The 17,897-nt window shown below is 44.4% G+C and overlaps 1 protein-coding gene across 1 annotated transcript in view; it reads left to right on the forward strand.

Moving 5' to 3' along the window:
• Nucleotides 1–17,676, forward strand: part of sox4a (SRY-box transcription factor 4a) — a 70,343-nt gene extending 52,667 nt beyond the window's left edge. Inside the window, exons 4-6 of the mRNA XM_078792038.1 lie at nt 11,781–11,998; nt 12,352–12,552; nt 14,944–17,676. Of these exons, the coding sequence (XP_078648164.1) occupies nt 14,956–16,038 (1,083 nt within the window). The 5' untranslated portion in view covers nt 11,781–11,998; nt 12,352–12,552; nt 14,944–14,955 and the 3' untranslated portion in view covers nt 16,039–17,676. The remainder of the gene's footprint in view (nt 1–11,780; nt 11,999–12,351; nt 12,553–14,943) is intronic.
• The last annotated feature ends 221 nt before the right edge of the window (nt 17,677–17,897 follow it).

Consider the following 17,897-nt stretch of genomic DNA (forward strand, 5'->3'; position numbering starts at 1 on the left):
GATACTCTACATCATCCATAGGTGTGAATGTGAATGTGAATGGTTGTTTGTTCATAGGTGCCCTGCCATTGTTCGGAAGTGTACCCCGCTTCTCGCCTGAAGACAGCTGGGATTGGCTGCAGCATACCCCTGCAGCATTTGATTCCATTTGTATCACTCAATTTAATTTAAAAACGAGAGAATATGGCTAGGAAAAAATAACTTCATACACCTTATGCACTCCAGTGTGACTACAACATCTGTAGTTCATATAAAAAAGATTACTATTCTGACAAGTGAAAAATATATATACAGAATATTGCTGCATTACAGTGTATCAGTGTAAACAGCTGTGAGTGCATATTTCCTATTAACATATCAGGGACTGTAATGTGGCGACAATGATGTATGGCAGGCTTGCAGGGGCTGTGGTCAAATCCTGACCTTTTCATTGTAAGACTGTGAGGTTCACAATTTTACCACAAAGGACAGCACAATTACAATCTGTTATATGTATATATGTATTTTATTTAAATGGAATTTCTTTTCTTTAAAAACATTTTTCTTTAGTGTTTATTCTAGAGAATGTCAAGGGCAATATAATTGTAGAGGCACGCATACAGGAATCAACAATAGTGGGCCTCTATTCAGAACGCCCCCCCCCCCCGACACTACAACCCACCCCTGTCATTGCAGCGGCGCCGCTACATTGCAGCCTCAAGATGTGCCCAACACTCAGACGCTAATCAATGCAATGCACTCTGGGCATTGCTACGGAATGACCTGTGTGTGGCGACGCTGTCTCACACACACCCACACGCCCCCCCACACACACACACATACCTCCTTAGACAACTGAATGATTACGCATCATAACACTGCTGAAATGCCCCTTGGGTTGACACTGGCTGTCCGGTCGAATCATGTTCTCCCTCCTTAGCCGACCCAGTGGTGTGTGTTTGTCTGCTCCCAATTGTTTACATGCTCTGGGTTCATCTCGATATTGCTGTTATCCCGTAACCCTCACAGCGACGTCATTTGTCACTACGTGTAACATGTTAGACAAAAAGCTGAAGGCAAACGGGAGGGGAAAGTGTGTCATGTTTTTTCAGGCAGTGTTTTGTGTGTGTGTGTGTCGTTAAAAGAAAGGAGTGCTCAGTCGGCGGAGTTACGATGAAGACGCTTTTATTGTCATGAGGACATTTTATTATCAATTACATTGAACACATCACAGTAGATAACATTTTTCTCTGCATCTAAAGCAGGGGTCTAAAACTCAATTTACCTGGGGGCCACTGGAGCTAGGGTCTGGGCAAGGCTGGGCCACATCAGGTTTTCCAAAAAAAAAAAAAAAAAAAAAGCATTTATTAAAAACAGAAAAATATACAAACTTCTTCAGTGCTTTGGTTCCGATTTTCTACAATAAAAGCTCTGACAAAACATTCCACTGTTCTCAAATATCTTAATTTTTATTTTTCTGCACAAAATAAGATGAAAAATAAATAAACAAACCAAGAATAAAGAAAATCAATCAATCAGTAATAAATACATATAATAACAATAAAACGGCAAATAATAAAAACTTAAGAAACCACATATAGTTGGTGGGTAGACAAATTATTTTTTTCAGATTAAAATGAACAAAGCATTATTAGAGCCCTGTAGACATGACAAAACACGACTATAGTCACATTTATACTTTTTTTATTTACAACATATTGCGCAACTGCAGGGTCTTGAGACACATGCTAACTCGCAAACTAGAGAGCTAGCGACCTAAACGATAGCCTTCAAGTTATTTCCTTTAAACTTAAATAGCCAAAAACTTACCACTTCCACATGCATAGGGAGGATAACTATTAACAGTTATTTAACCTTTAACATGAACATTAATCAAACGTAATAATTTTTTCTGGGTACATGATACCATACAGCATCCATATCAAACTTGCGCGGGCCGCACTAACATTAAACTTTCATATCAAGGTGGGGGCCTCAAACTAGTGTCCTGCGGGCCATATTTGGGCCGCGGGCAGCGTGTTTGAGACCCCTGATCTACAGGGTCTGCTGTACTCATCTTGGTGTCTCAGTAAAGGAGGGGGGCAGTAATGCTTATTGTAGATGAACATGATCTTTCTTTGGTCTGAATCAGATGTTGAATTTTACATTTGAACATTTAAAAAATGAAGCAGGAAGTCAGAGTCGTGGAAGAAACAATTCCAATAAGCACATCATGGAGTCCTTTGTTGACATTGTTCATAATACGCTAAAGCGAAGACTAGTTTAGTAGCCTATTAGGTTGGTCCGTAAGCAACCTCAAATCACTGTTATCAAAGCTGACTGGTTCATCTGGAACCGATTCTGATCACATTGCTTTCTCATCACAGCTGAACCAATGAGTTTATTTGGAATCCTTCCGAGACGACCTCTTCTTGGTGGTCTCAAGCCAGTTCATTTGGTCCCAGGGGGGTTTGTTTGATCTGTTAACTGTGACTGTGCATCTCCACTAGTTGCAGTCATTAACGTAATTGCGGCCATCATTTTTTTTGGTGGTAACATACTGCCGGATGCCTGTTCAGTGGTATGTTTTTAGAGATGATTCATTTACTCTGAAACAAAACTGGTTTAGTTTGTCAAAAAATATCCTTAGTTGAAAATGCTGTCATGGAGACTGCTCCTTGGTATCCCATACTATCGGCGGGTATGTTGACTGCTCTAAACCACTCGTGCGTCTTGGAGTTTTGCTGATTTAGTGTGGTTCACAATGCAAATAAAGCCTCAAACAAACAACCGCCAGAGATCAAGCTGATCCTGATCCAATCGTCTTCAAAGTCTTCATCACAAAGAAAACCACAATTTTGTTTTGGATGGCAGGAGCCCGGAATGAAAGGGTATGGGGGTTTTAAGGCAACTACTAGTTTGGGTGTCACACAAGAAGGACTTCCAAGACAAAAGACGTGAAACATACCCTGTTGTTAGGATGGAGCGATTTACTGTAGACGAGCCATGCATGCATGAAGATACTGTAGGCTTGTAAGATATATGCCAGATGGAAGTCGACAGACACTCAAGTCTGTGCTCTTTTGAGAGACGGGAAGGGAAATGGTCTGACTTGGCATCTATGCATATGTATACTCAATCAGTGTACATACAGGGAAATATAGGGTCTGGCACATGTTTAGTGTGGTGACCCACTTTTTCTTTACATCTGGACCTCATCACTCCCCCTCAAAGCCAAAGTATACATTGATGGCGCTATCTGTCTCTATCTGGACTCACTTTGAAACTTAGCTGTGCCGGTCTGCAGACTTTCAGCCATAATCAAGCAGCAGGAAACATGCCATCGTCTTTGTCTATACACTTTAGAACCCAGACGACAGCTCTAAGGCTTTGGTGGAGTATGGGCTTGACCAGAGCTCTGTGGAAGCTGTCACAAAAGGAACGGCAACACTGTTTGACTCTGAGTAGATTATGTTTCCAATGTTGCTCCTCCAAGTTGGACGTTCAGCGCTGTTCTAAATGCTAAACTTCCCACACATTGGATTGCTCAAGAACATTAAGATCATGGTGGGACTCACAACAAAACTGCTCTGACATCATCATCTATGATACTCCTAAGAGAGAGTATGGCAGCACTAAATTCAGTGAATTAGGCCATTTTGGGATTATGTGACTATTGTTATAATGTTTGTTATAATGACTATGGTAGTTACTATGGTACCCATTATGTCATTGGATGGTCATATCACCTTGTACTTTGGTACGAGGTGCATTATTTAAAAAAAAAAACCTAAACTGTATTATGGAAAGCAGGAAGTGAACAAATGTAACAGTTACTGATTGTAAAAGTACCAGATGGAGGGGTAGGATTTAATAAGCTTTGCTTCTTCCTACTCCTTTTGGACATGTGGAACTGTGAACTGATTATGGGATGCACTCAATTGTAATCTGATGCATGTTCAATAAAAATAAAACCATTACCATTACTCATCTTTGCTTACAATAACATTGTATGCCTCTATTCAGTCTCTTATAGTCACCGGGTGATTGGTCTACAAAGGCTAATGAGTGACAGTGGCATCAGCGTCTGTGGCTGTAGGCAACCTCCTGATGTTGTTTTTGCATTAACTTCACAAGAATGGCACAATTCCTTTTGAAGTTTCATGAGTGGATGGCATCTACCTCTGCATGCGCTTTAGAATGTTGGTTGTGTTACTCAGCTCAGTTTACCACTATTGCAACATTGGTTCTGTTGCTGCTGGGTTTCGCAATTTTGCAATGCTTGACTGTGAGTTCATTATATTATTCATTCATTCATTTTCTATTGCTTATCCTCACAAGGGTCACGGGGGTGCTGGAGCCTATCCCAGCTGTCTTCAGGCGAGTGGTGGGGTACACCCTGGACTGGTGGCCAGCCAATCACAGGGCACATATAGACAAACAACCATTCACATTCACATTCATACCTATGGACAATTTGGAGTCCATAGGTATGGAGTCTAGCATATTTTTGGAATGTGGGAGGAAACCGGAGTACCCGGAGAAAAAACACGCATGCACAGGGAGAACATGCTAACTCGGGTCTATATTTTCATATTATCTCTACTAATAGATGCGATATTATAATTATACTTATATAGGATGGACGCTCTCCAATTATTGCTCGCTTCAGGATGTTTTTATTATAAGAGTCGATTACATTAATGAGATTATTAGGACTGATGACTAGGGATGCGTACCTTCAACCATGCCAATACCGTCTCAATTTTGGTTGTAAATGAATGACGGCTCTCCGTTACTCTCCACACCAACACAAAACACTTTTACACTTCTACTCTATTAGAAGCTGTCATTTTAGTGACAGATGCAATTTGAAAGTGTGTGAAAAGGTAAGAAAGTGTTTGGTTTTTATCATCCGGGATCTGTTCAATCACAGCAAACCACTTCTTCGATGTCTGCAGCCTTAACACGGGGGTCCGTCTTGGACTGGCAGCTCGCAATAAATCACCTGAGGCTATTGAGGACACGCCGGAATTTACCCTTAAATGTTTGCACCGTCTTCCATTACATCTTTGTGAGTGTCACTGACCTTACCGGGTCCACTTCTTACCCCCTTGGATTTTCACCTCAGCATAAAGAAGACATTGTTAGTGTGCCTGAGCTATGTTACATGAGAGACTAACTTCCACAGCCACGCGGCGTCCCAGGAGAGCTGCGCTCCCGTTAGCCTGATCTATCTCCCTCGCTATTGGAATTGATCCTTGTTTATTGTCGTCATGGAGTAATGATCACATGTAGAGAGTTAGGCACTGCAGGAATGAACACGGATAGTCCAAGCACACACACACACACACACACACATACACACATACATGTCCTCATGATGGGTGAAGCACAAATTGTTCCCGTTCTGCCGCACTGCAGAGCCTCCCTCACGCCGCTGCCTCTGCAGGCACAAAGTGTTCGCAATAAGACTCCATCAGCGGCGCTTGACTATCCTCCCTCCTCCGCAGACAGATAAGTAGACACGCCAGAGACGAGTAATCCTCCCACAGTGAGAGATGTTTGGGTGGTGGAATGAAGATCATAGAAAACTGACGTGATGGAGGGAGGCAGAAAGGGAAGCGATGGGAGGCAAGTAAGGTGAGATACTGTAAATACGAGGGGGGAAAAAAGCTTTTTTTATGCACAATTCAATCAATGTTTGCATTCCCATCCATCCTCTTCGTCACTCTCTCTCTCTCCCTCCTTCCTTCCTTCCGTTGCTTGTTGCTCGTCTGGTGGAGGCTGATGTAGGTCAGTGCGTCTGGAGCCTGTCTGCAGCTTGCACAGGGGTCTCCGAGCTCCACACGCCTGAGCCTCGTCGACCCCCACCAGCGGCTGGCTAGGGCGAGCTGAGGACAGCGCTCGCCTCCCTGGGCTACATGAGGACAGACGACTTGCCTGGAGGATGATTTTCTTGTGGAAGAGGGAGGAGGAGGATGCAAGGTTATATAGGGGTTGTCTGTACATTCAACGCTTAGTCAGCGTTTCTTGTTTGCATGCATGTGGCTCTAATTTCTAGGGAGTAAGCAAAAGGTAAAAACGAAGATCACCGCTGATATGCAACAAGCCGGGATATTTTTTAGGGGGGGATTTGTATGCAGAGCGCGCTCTGCATCCCCCCCACACGCCCCCATCCTTCATTTCTGCACTGTACATTCCCCCTGTGACTAACTTCTGCCTAATGCTTCCTGTCTCTTTCCCAGACAATCAAAGCAAGCAAACTCCACAGTCTGATCCATCACAAAGTCGGGAAAAAAACTCCTTGTTTCTGTTTTGCAGTAAATCCACCCATGCATCTTTAGGGATCCAACTCCGAGCGATCAAAAGTATCCAACCTGCATCCATCCGGCATACATCGATACCCATTTCGACGGCGGCGGCTGAGTCGAAATTTGCAAAAGAACAAAATGTACTGTTGACGACTTTGGCATCCATTGAAATTGCTTTCCTTCTTTTCTCCCCTTTTCCTTCTCCTCTGCTTCCGCTGCGTGCTCCTTCCTTCCCGGTCCACACAATGCAAAAAAGATTGTTGTATCAGAGTGTCTGGAAAAGTGCTGTGAGACTGCTGGAGTAGATGGTTGTGTGTCAGCGCGAGTGTGTGTGAGTGTGTGTGTGTGTGTCTGCCCTCCTGATTTGACTGCGCCGCATGTCTGAGTTGTGCAGCAGTAGACTGGTGCTTAAACTGCCTCTGCTTTGCATCGAGGGCGAGTTTGTGCGTCTTTGGGCGCTTGCGTGCGTACGAGAAAGTTTTGGGACATGCGTGCGGCAGTCGCACGACTTGACGCACTTGACTTTTTGGTCATTTGACTTCACTTGCTGTTCCAAAAGCAATGGTTTACAAATTTCAAATGGGAAGTCCCTTGTCCTTGTCACACAGAGTAGTTTAGATACATTAAAAAAATGAATTAAATGAAAAAAAACAGAATGTGTTGGTGGGGACGTATATAAATAAAAGAAATAACAAATACATCTTCATGCAGTCCTTTTTCGAAACGAGTCCATGGTGCATAGCCCATTTTTACTTGGTGCTCCAAATCTCCAAATCTTTCAGATAGTGATGGCATGTCCTCCCTTCTCCCTTCACACCACAATAGACATGCAATTGGTTTAGGTCTGGGTTTGAGGCTCTAAGGAGACCACTACACTACAACGTTACCACTATCAATTTCATGGTAGATAATTTCACATGTTCAAGAATATCTTCTTTATCCTTCATGATGGCCGCCGCGTTGAAGTGGCTTGGATCCGCCATGCAGCATTTTGTGGTCTCATTCCCCTTCACTTTTCACTTTCCTTTTCTTCAACGCAGTGCGATTAGAAGAGTCTGAGTCACGCTTGTTAAAACTACAATAAGACGTCCTTCCTCAGTGACGTTTACTATTGATCAAGGTCATTTGCCATCAAAAACAAGTCAGCTACCATTTATGGACCGTTTATGGATTCCATATGCACAAATTTGGCGTAATTTGGCATATTGACAAAATAGCAACAGATCTGGAAATACCCATCTCCATCTAGTTTGTTGAAAATAGATTTGGGGCAGAATTACTGCTGAACTCTGACCTTTGACAAAATGGTCCAATGGATAAATAAATGGAAACCACATTTGAGGAAAGCAGACAAAAAAAACAACACAATTAAGGCTTTTAGTGGAACATGCATGCATACGTAATGTTGCTGTGGGCTTTGACTTCGACAATAAAGTGCTTTTGTGGAGAATAGAGACGAAAAAAGTCGCCCCTGGTGAAAGTGTGTTGTGTTCTGGTAAACTAAGGCTGAACTTATTGACTTCTTGATACTCTTCTTTTAGCTTTTTGGTTCTCTCATTTGAAAGACGTCATGCGGTAGAACTGCTTCAATTTACACAAGCACACACTTGATGTGGTACAGTGCTACATGTGTAGTACTACATCTGTAGTACTGTACTTTGTCTTGAAACCTGACACCGCAGCACTTCTCCTGACTCATTTGCATGCTAACAGTGATTGGATGTTTAATTGAGGCGAGGGAAGAAGGGGGGGGCGATCAGAGATGAGAGATGAGTGGAGCTGTCTTTTCACTTCTAAAATTTTGATTGGGGGGTGGGGGGGCAAGCCATTTATTTAAGGCCTCCCCCATTGCCCCACTGCAGAGCCGGCCCCGACAAAAAAGATCAATATGGAGTGTAGAGGCCCAATACGATTGGGGCCTCTACTGCTCACGCACCCCCCCCCCCACGCCCCCCCTAAAAAAATATTTTCTGGTTTAACTGAAGTTAGCTGTACCGGTTTGAAAAAATATTTGTCTTTATTTATGTCAAATCTCAAGACGCCTCACTCTTTAAAAACGCTTATAAACCAAAACCAAATGTAAGGTTTTGGTCAGAAAAACTGATCCAATCCAATTGAGCTTAAAACATAACCCCGTTTGTTAGCATTGTTGTGTAAGGACTGATAGCACAAGGTGGGTGGAACGGCCACCTGCACTGTCTGACACATCCACACAAAACACACAAGGGACAAAGTGGCCTGAGGATGACTCACAAAGAGAGAAAACGTGCTCACATGCAAATGACTGCTTAGTCTTCACTTTCTCGCTTTGACTTCAGGCTGCAGAGGGACTTCCCACTGGTTAAGAAGAAAAAAAATCTCTGGAAAAAGTCCAATTCAGTTCGGATTGGACATGCACACACATTTACACTCCAAGGCAGGCACACAAAGGCCTTATTGTGTGTGACCCCCACAACCCCAGATGACGAGCAGGCAGGTCAAACAGGCGCGTCATTCCTAGGCAGCTGAAAAAAGGCAAGAGGGCCCGTAATGAATACCACCGTTTGACTGCATGGGGAGAAACACTTTAGCCTCGCTGGCGTTGTCTGTTTGGGGCCATGTCATCATAAATCTCAACGGTGTGTAAAAAGGAAGATTTAAACACACGCCGTCACGTGTTGGATGCGCATTGAACAACACTTGACTCCGGGGCTTTTGTAGTTATACTGAAGCTATAAAAATTGCAAATGATAGTATTCACTTATGATGCTTAAAAAACGCATTAGGTACACTTGCACAATCGAATAAACACCCTGACATGCAGTCAGTCACATCCACCGCTGCTTACAGAAAATTGATGACACAAATGCATAGAGAAGCATTATTATTTATTAAGCATAGTTAAGTCATTTGAGTAGAACAAAGTTGTGTAACTGTGGAGTCACTGTATGTTCCCAGGACCATAAAATAGCAGACCAAGTACTACACTAAACCAAATATACTCGGGGTAGGCAAGCGTCTTAATCCGGCCCACCTGCATTTCCAAAGTCCTTTTTTTTTTAAACCTTTCATATCGGCAGCACTTGGGTCACAAGGTATGCTGGGTAGCTTGTGGTACTTTTTCTTCCAATATTTTGCCACATTTTTGCTTGATTGCAAAACATGACGAGGAGGTCGTCAGAGGAGTAAAGAAGGAGTTAGCGTCTTCTTATTGAGTGTTTTATTGTTCACAGTTGCTGCTGGACTACCCAGCATGCCTTGCGGGCATTTGGAATGATGGTTTTAAGCGGTTATATTTGGCACTTAGGCACTTAGTTGTTGTTTATCACCCACGTACAATAGTCGTAGCAGTTGATTCATGTGATGTGTTAACTTGCTGTGGATGTGTTGTTTTTGTTTCATTGCACCGTGAGGAAGTACTGTATGTCTTTATGTCATTCTTTTTAATGACCACATGGCCTGAGAGTCAAAAAGTTTGCCTGCTCCTGATATACAGTGCATCCGGAAAGTATTCACAGCGCTTCACTTTTTCTACATTTTGTCATGTTACAGCCTCATTCCAAACTGTATTAAATTAATCTCTTACCTCAAAATTCTACACAAAATACTCCATTATGACAATGTGAAAAAAGGTTTTTTTGACATGTTTTGAATTTATTAAAAATATAAAACAAAAAAATCCCATTTACATAAGTATTCACAGCCTTTGCTTAATACTTTGTTGATCCACCTTTGGCAGCAATTACAGCCTCAAGTCTTTTTTGAATATGATCCCACAAGTTTAGCACACCTATCTTTAGGCAGTTTTGCCCATTTTTCTTTGCAATAAGTCTCAAGCTCCATCAGGTTGGATGGGAGACGTCTGTGCACAGCCATTTTCAGATCTCTCCAGAGATGTTCGATCGGATTCAAGTCTGGACTCTGGCTGGGCCACTCCAGGACATTCACGGAGTGGTTCTGAAGCCAATCTTTTGAGATCTTGGCTGTGTCCTAATGTCTACTGTCTATATGGTCAAGGTACATGACCAGTCTACTGAGGTCAAGAGCGCTCTGGAGCAGGTTTTCATCCAGGATATCTCTATATATTGCTGCATTCATTTTCCTTCTATCCTGACTAGTCTGCCAGTTCTTGCTGCTGAAAAACATCCCCACAGCATGATGCTGCCACCACCATGCTTCACTGTAGGGATGGTATTGGCCTGGTGATGAGCAGTGCCTGGTTTCCTCCAAACATGGCGCCTGGCATTCACACCAAAGAGTTCAATCTTTGTCTCATCAGACCAGAGAATTTTGTTTCTCATGGTCTGAGAGTCATTCAGGTGCTTTTTGGCAAATTCCAGACGGGCTGCCATGTTCCTTTTACTAAGGAGTGGCTTTCGTCTGGCCACTCTACCATACAGGCCTGATTGGTGGATTGCTGCAGAGATGGTTGTCCTTCTGGAAGGCTCTCCTCTCTCCACAGAGGAACGCTGGAGCTCTGACAGAGTGACCATCGGGGCCTTGGTCACCTCCCTGACTAAGGCCCTTCTTCCCCGATCGCTCAGTTTAGAAGGCCGGCCAGCTCTAGGAAGAGTCCTGGTGGTTCCAAACGTCTTCCATTTACGAATAATGGAGGCCACTGTGCTCATTGGGACCTTCAAAGCAGCAGAAATGTTTCTGTATCCTTCCCCAGATTTGTGCCTCAAGACAATCCTGTCTCGCAGGTCTACAGACAGTTCTTTTGACTTCATGCTTGGTGTTTGTGCTCTGACATGCACAGTCAACTGTGGGACCTTATATAGACAGTTATTATATTTCCAAATCATGTCCAATCAACTGAATTTACTGCAGGTGGACTCCAATTAAGCTGTAGAAAGATCTCAAGGATGATCAGTGGAAAAAAGATGCACCTGAGCTCAATTTTGAGCTTCATGGCAAAGGCTGTGAATACTTATGTAAATGTGATTTTTTTGTTTTCTATTTTTAATAAATTCAAAACCTGTCAAAAAAACCTTTTTCACATTGTCATAATGGAGTATTTTGTGTAGAATTTTGAGGTAAGAGATTAATTTAATTCAGTTTGGAATGAGGCTGTAACATGACAAAATGTAGAAAAAGTGAAGCGCTGTGAATACTTTCTGGATGCACTGTATACCAAAGTGCAATACTATTTTATACTAATTTACAATCTGCAAGGCATGCTGGGTAACTTCTGTTTAGGGAAGTGTGCATGTGGGCTGCCCAGCATACCTTTTGGGTTATAAATGAGTACAAACTAGTATTGTTTACCAAGCTGCTCCTATCCTAATAAATAAACAGTGAAGATAAAATATATCATTCACATTTTTAGGAGACTGTTCCTCCTGGATGACTCCTTACTTAACACCAAGTATCAACTACACGTCTTGAAATCAGCATGCACAACAAACACCACAGCATGCTCCCTTATTTTTTTTGTCAGTTTTATGAAGTCATTGTTCAAGTCCCATTCTCCCACCGCACTCTCTCATCATGACACTATCCCTCCAGGCGTCAACAAAGCCCAGACAAAGTGTTGGTGTATTCGGGGTACTTGCACCAGGGATCCTGCAGCTCTGAAGATGGCGGTGGCGATATCGATATAGGCCGGTGGTGATGGCGTTCTGCACCCTGCCATCGCCTTCACAGCCTGAGCGGGACGTCTGCCAGCGGGGACAGAGTGGAAACTACCTGACAGCTGCAGCTCAAACGGCAAGATAAGATTACAGGTAGACCCGCTTTACCTGTTGAAAGACATGATGAGTGAGTGTTTGCTAAGTGTGTGCGTTGGGGCCAAGGAGTAGACACGGGGATAACAAATATGGTGGCAGGTGCATGCTTGTGATGAAAGACACATGCTGGAGCTCATTGTTTATACAGTACATAAGCATCACAGGGCATGATGGACGATGAAGGAGATACACTGTCCCACCATCAACCTAAAGTGTTTTTCATATTAGGATATAATTTACTAAGTAAATATAATATAGTAAATATAATATAAGTAATATGGAAAGTATTCATATTGCATGTACATAAGTCGATTTGCCATTGAGCTCAGGTGTATCCTGTTTCCACTTAGGTCTTTCTCCAACTTCATTGGAGTCCACCTGTTGTAGGTTTAGCTGATTGGGCATGATTGGGAAAGGCCACACACCTGTCTACATCAAGTCCCACAGTTGATGACCCATGAGGGGGAAGGATTACAAAAAATGTCTACTGCTTTCAAGGTCCAAGCTTTTGGCATTGTCAAAAAGACCCAAGGCTGGAATTGCTGCTGAAGGTGTGTTTGCGAAATATCGAGCAGTGAATACTTATGTTCATGTCGTTGTAAAAAAATACAAATACTTATAATTCTGTAATACTGTGGCGTATTATGGCTTTTTTCTCCAAACTTTATTATTATTAGCATTTAGAAAAACATACAGTATATACTCTTGTGTTGATTTTGCTACAAAATGAATGGCAGGGCCGCACGGTGGATGAGTGTTTGGCCACAAAATCAGGAGACTGGGAAGATCTAGGTTTGAATCTGGTTTGGGCATCTCTGTGTGGAGTAATTTATTAATTCATTCATTCATTTTCTACTGCTGGAGCTGGAGCCTATCCCAGCTGTCTTCGAGAAGCAGGGCACACCCTGGACTGGTCTCCAGCCAATCACAGGGCACATATAGACAAACAACCATTTGTTCATACCTATGGACAATTTGGAGTCGCCAATTAACCTAGCATGTTTTTGGAATGTGGGAGGAAACCGGAGTACCCGGAGAAAACCCACGCATGCACGGGGAGAACATGAAAACTCCACAAAGAGATGGCCGAGGGTGGAATTGAACTTGGGTCTCCTAGCTGTGTGGCCTGCACACTAACCACTCGTCCACCATGCAGCCAGAGGTTGCTTGTTCTGCATGTTAAATAGTCCATAGGTATGGTATGACTGTGAAAGATTGTTTGTTTATACGTATGTGCCTTGCATGCAATTGACTGGCGACTAATACCCCGCCCCTGTCCAAAGTCAACCCCAGCCTACCACCACGACCCTTAGTGAGGCATAGGAAATGGGTGGATGGTATTAATTGCATTTTGAGCACATTACGAACATGTTTTCAGCGTGTGTCGTACCGAAGCATCCGAGTGGAGCGAGAGGTGAGCCGGAAGGCAAAGCTTTCCATTCACTGGTCGGTCTGCGCTCCTACCTCAACTACGGTCATGAGCTTTTGGTAGTGACCGAAAGAGCAGGATTGCGGATACAAGCAGCCAGAATTTACTCAGTTAGGGTGACCGGATGTCTCCCTGGTGAGGTGGCAGACCTTGGACACACTGGAGGGATTATGTCTCACAGCTGGCCTGGGAACGCCTTGTTGTCCCCCGGTGGAGCTGGAAGAGGGACGGGAAAAGGAAGTCTGGGCTTCTATACTGAGACTGTTGCCCTTGTGACCCTGACTCAGATAAGGCGAAGAAAATGGATGGATGCAGTCTTTTAATTTTCTTGTTGCCCATCTATTCAAAACCAAACAAAGTATTAACATTGTTAGTTCTGAATATAAAATAGGTGGCTGCATAACTCACGTTATGTAAGAAAAAAATCCAGGAACTGATGGAAAATAAAACATAAAAACATATTTTCATTCTGGTTGTGTTACGAAAGCATGCCTTAGCCTGTCAGTCATCTGTAGCAGCACATGACATCATCTCTGTTTAAGGATAGACAGATCTGTATATATAGAACTACTGTACACACGCACACACTTCCACATGCACGCTCTATGAGCTCCCTTTGGCTCTAGCCTGACATCTAGCGACATAGAGGATATAACGTGATCCTACATGACATGGACATGTGAACAGGCTGGAAGCTGGGGGGGGGGGGGGCGTAGCACTGCTTAGCCTTGGCGGAGCCTTATTCAATGTTTAAGAACATTCTTTTTGGATGGTTACATGCTCTAATTCGCTGGTGATAAGCCCATCAACAATATGAGCTATAGTCGTATAACTGTGAAAAACATGGCTGCCTGTCACCTCCTTGCCTCGGTATTGCGCCTAACTTGGTGATTTAAATGAAAACTTTGATTTCAGCAGTACATAAATCACAATATGGGGTGCGATGAATAGATGGTCTCCCTTCCAGAGTCTGACAGGAATGAGGTCAGACACACCGATCCTCATTGCACATTATTATTATTATTATTTCCCCATGTCTTGTTTTCCAACCAATGAGAAGGAGAGAAGGCGTGACCCTTGAGAAAAGCTTCACGCTGATTGGCTGTGGTGCCCCGCGAGGAGGCTATAAAGCCGGACTCTGTGGCTGTTGTGTTTACAGTAACGTTTGACAGAGCGCGCAGGAAACGAGGAGACTATGAGAAAGCGCAGCTGCTCCATTCAGCCACATGGTTCCTCAACCGCACACACAAACCGCGCTGCAGACGTCCACTTGAGGGACTCGCACTGGTGCCGTCCACAGTGGCGTGTTCTCAGTCCACTGGGCCGAGTTTTCAGCCGCACAGGCAGTTGAAAGTTTACGCTTGGATCGTGTTTTTTTTTTCTCGACTCTTTACTAAAGTTGAGCCTGAGAGAGACAAACAGAGGGGAAACTTTTTGTGTGAACTGAAAAAAACAAGTGTTTAGAGAGAGTGTGTGCTGTTTTTACGCACTTTTACGCACTTTTTTCGCACAGTGGGGTGCAAGGATGGTGCAACACATGAGCCACACAGAAAGCGGCCACGCTCTTTCCCCAGCCGGGGACTCCACGGACACTGGAGAGATGGACCTGGAGATGGATGTCTCCCCCACCCCGGCGTCTCCCTCCTCCGGGGAGCGGAACGACTTGGCTTGGTGCAAAACCCCAACAGGCCACATTAAGAGACCCATGAACGCGTTCATGGTGTGGTCGCAGATCGAGAGGAGGAAGATCATGGAGCAGTCTCCAGACATGCACAACGCAGAGATCTCCAAGCGGCTGGGCAAACGCTGGAAGCTGCTGAAAGACGCAGATAAGATCCCCTTCATCCGGGAGGCGGAGCGGCTCCGGCTCAAGCACATGGCCGACTACCCAGACTACAAGTACCGGCCCAGGAAGAAGGTTAAGTCCGGGAGTGGGGCGAGTAAGGAGAAGAGCTCGGAGAGAAGCAGCAAAGCCAAAAGAAGCCCCCCGTCTAAAGCAACCAGCCGGACGCAAAAGCAGAGCAGCAAGTCCACCCCCCTGAGTCAGGACCACCCGTCCCCCGGTGACCACCAGACCCTCTTCAAATCCAGGTCTGGAGCCAGGCAGATCCCCGAGAAGCGCGCGGAGGCGAGGCGCAGCTTCGCGTTGACCGGTGCAGGGAGCTTAGAGAGCGGTCCCCCCTCCGTGGGAGTCCCGGCGAGTCCCACCCTGAGCAGCTCGGCCGAGTCCAGCGACCCACTGAGCCTGTACGAGGAGCAGAGCCCCGGGGGCAGCGAGTCGTCACACACCGCCCGCCTCAGGTACTCCCGCGCGTCCTCACCCACACCATCGGCCTCGCACTCCTCGTCGTCAGTCTCCTCCTCTTCGGACGAAGAGTTTGAAGACGAGCGACTCGATTTGAACCCGAGCCCCGGCTTTGAGAGCATGTCTCTGGGCGGAATGGGGTTCTCAGACGCGGAGCTGGACCGGGACTTGGACTGGAGCTTCGGGGAGTGCGGTGCCGGCTCCCACTTTGACTTCCCCGACTACTGCACCCGGGAGGTGAGCGAGATGATCTCAGGAGACTGGTTGGAGTCCACCATCTCCAACTTGGTGTTCACCTACTGAGAGGAGCCGAGGGGCAGTTGGAGACAAACCGTGACGAAGAGGAGACGGTGCGCTTGGTGCGTCAGACGTGGGGGTGAAATGCTTAGTCTGCATTTGGACACAGAGGAGGAGTGAATGTACGCAGAGAGAAACTGACTTCTCACAAGAGAACTGCTAAGAAACTGAACATTAGGGAGGGAAAAAGGGACACTTGGTACCATGAAGTTGTTATTCAGGTGTATTTGTTCCCCCCCCTCCCCTCCCGCAAGTACTTCAACGCGCATGCTCTCCTGGATGAGGAGGATTTAGCTGTTGTTTCATGTTCATTGCTGCGTAATTACGCAATGTGTGAGACCTTTTCTTTTTCGGGGTTTGGACACAATTCACGATCACCAGCTTCTCTTTCAACGGCAGGACTTCAAAATAAAACTCAGTGCACAATTCAGGACCAACGCCTCCCCTTCCCATCCCAATCTGCATCCTTTCTGCCTAGAGTGCTTCAAGTTTGTAGTTCCTCTGCGTCAAGATGACTTTTTTTATATTGATGTATTTATACCGGCCAAAATTTTTTGATACATAGAAGTATTGTTCTCGTGCAGGTCTTTTGTGTTTGTGTGCACACACACCTGTCTGTATCCAGCGCGGAAGGGCTAGAAGTGTATCTTATTTAAAGTGTCTGACCTCTCTCACTTTTTGAGTGTGTCATGATTTTTTTACTTGTATTTTTGTACAAAATCTATAGAAAGTTGAAGAGGGGAGCGAGGGAGGGGTAGCCTCCAACATTGTGCAGAGAGAAAAGAGGGGTGGGCGGGGGGGTGGGCTCGGTTTGGCACAATCTGACCTCACACAGTGTTTACAGTATTTTTTACCCACATGCTTCTTAATGGCACAGTGACTCCAGTTTCACCAGCCAAGTACATAAACGCACCACCGAGGCTCCCAAGACCGAGTGGTGCCTCCAGTTAAAAAAAAAAAAAAAAGACCCCAGAGTGTCACTGTTAGAGCTAATACCTCTCTGTGCTTTTCTTCGTTAAGTTTTATTTGAACCACTGGATGGAATCTCACACTCATTCCACTTTGCCTACAGGAGGGAAGGAGGTGTATGAAGTGCTTCATCTGTTCCAAAATAGTATTTAACCTTTCTGTACCTGTTGGCTAAGTATAGCAAACGGCTAATTGTTTTTTTGTTTTTTTTTAATTTCTATATTATGGCATGGCAAAATAGCATTTGTATTTCAGATTCAGGTATATGTAGCTATAGCTGTTGTGTTTAAGATTTTTAAAAGAATAATAACATGAAGATATTTATGTAAACTGACTGTACTATAAGCAAAGATTGTGTGTTTTATGTATGATGATCAACGACAGGCACTAGGACGGCCATCTTTGGACACCTTGAAGAAGATGATTGTGGTCCAGGAGTTTTCTCTTTTCCAAGACATCTTTTTTTTTTCATTTGTGCAATATGCTGTGTATGACCATGTTTTGTCCAATCATGCCAATATCGTTTTGATGTTAAAACTAAAAAGGAAAAAAAAAACGAAAAAAACAGCCAATGTTTTGGGTCAATCACTGCCTCTCAGACCTCTGTACAGATTGTTGTTTTTATTTGTATTTCTTTTCCTTCGAGAAGGAAATAAAATCAGCTGGAACTGAAAAGTACATTCCACGACTGCCTTTTATTTCAGCGTGCGTTGTTTGTAGTGCTGACTGTGAATCAATAGGCGAGCCGGTGAATCGATAGGAGTGGTCTCATTCACCCTCTCCCGTCTCGTACTACACGTGCAGAAAACGTGGCTGCCATGGTAACACTGTATCCAAGAAAGAGGATCCAATCCTCCTGGGAGGAGCGTGCCGTTCTGTGTGTATGTGTGCAATAA

This window comes from Doryrhamphus excisus, linkage group LG7 (assembly GCF_037039965.1).
Source record: "Doryrhamphus excisus strain RoL-2023G ecotype Guam linkage group LG7, RoL_Dexc_Guam_v1.1, whole genome shotgun sequence".
NCBI classification, from domain to species: domain Eukaryota; kingdom Metazoa; phylum Chordata; class Actinopteri; order Syngnathiformes; family Syngnathidae; genus Doryrhamphus; species Doryrhamphus excisus.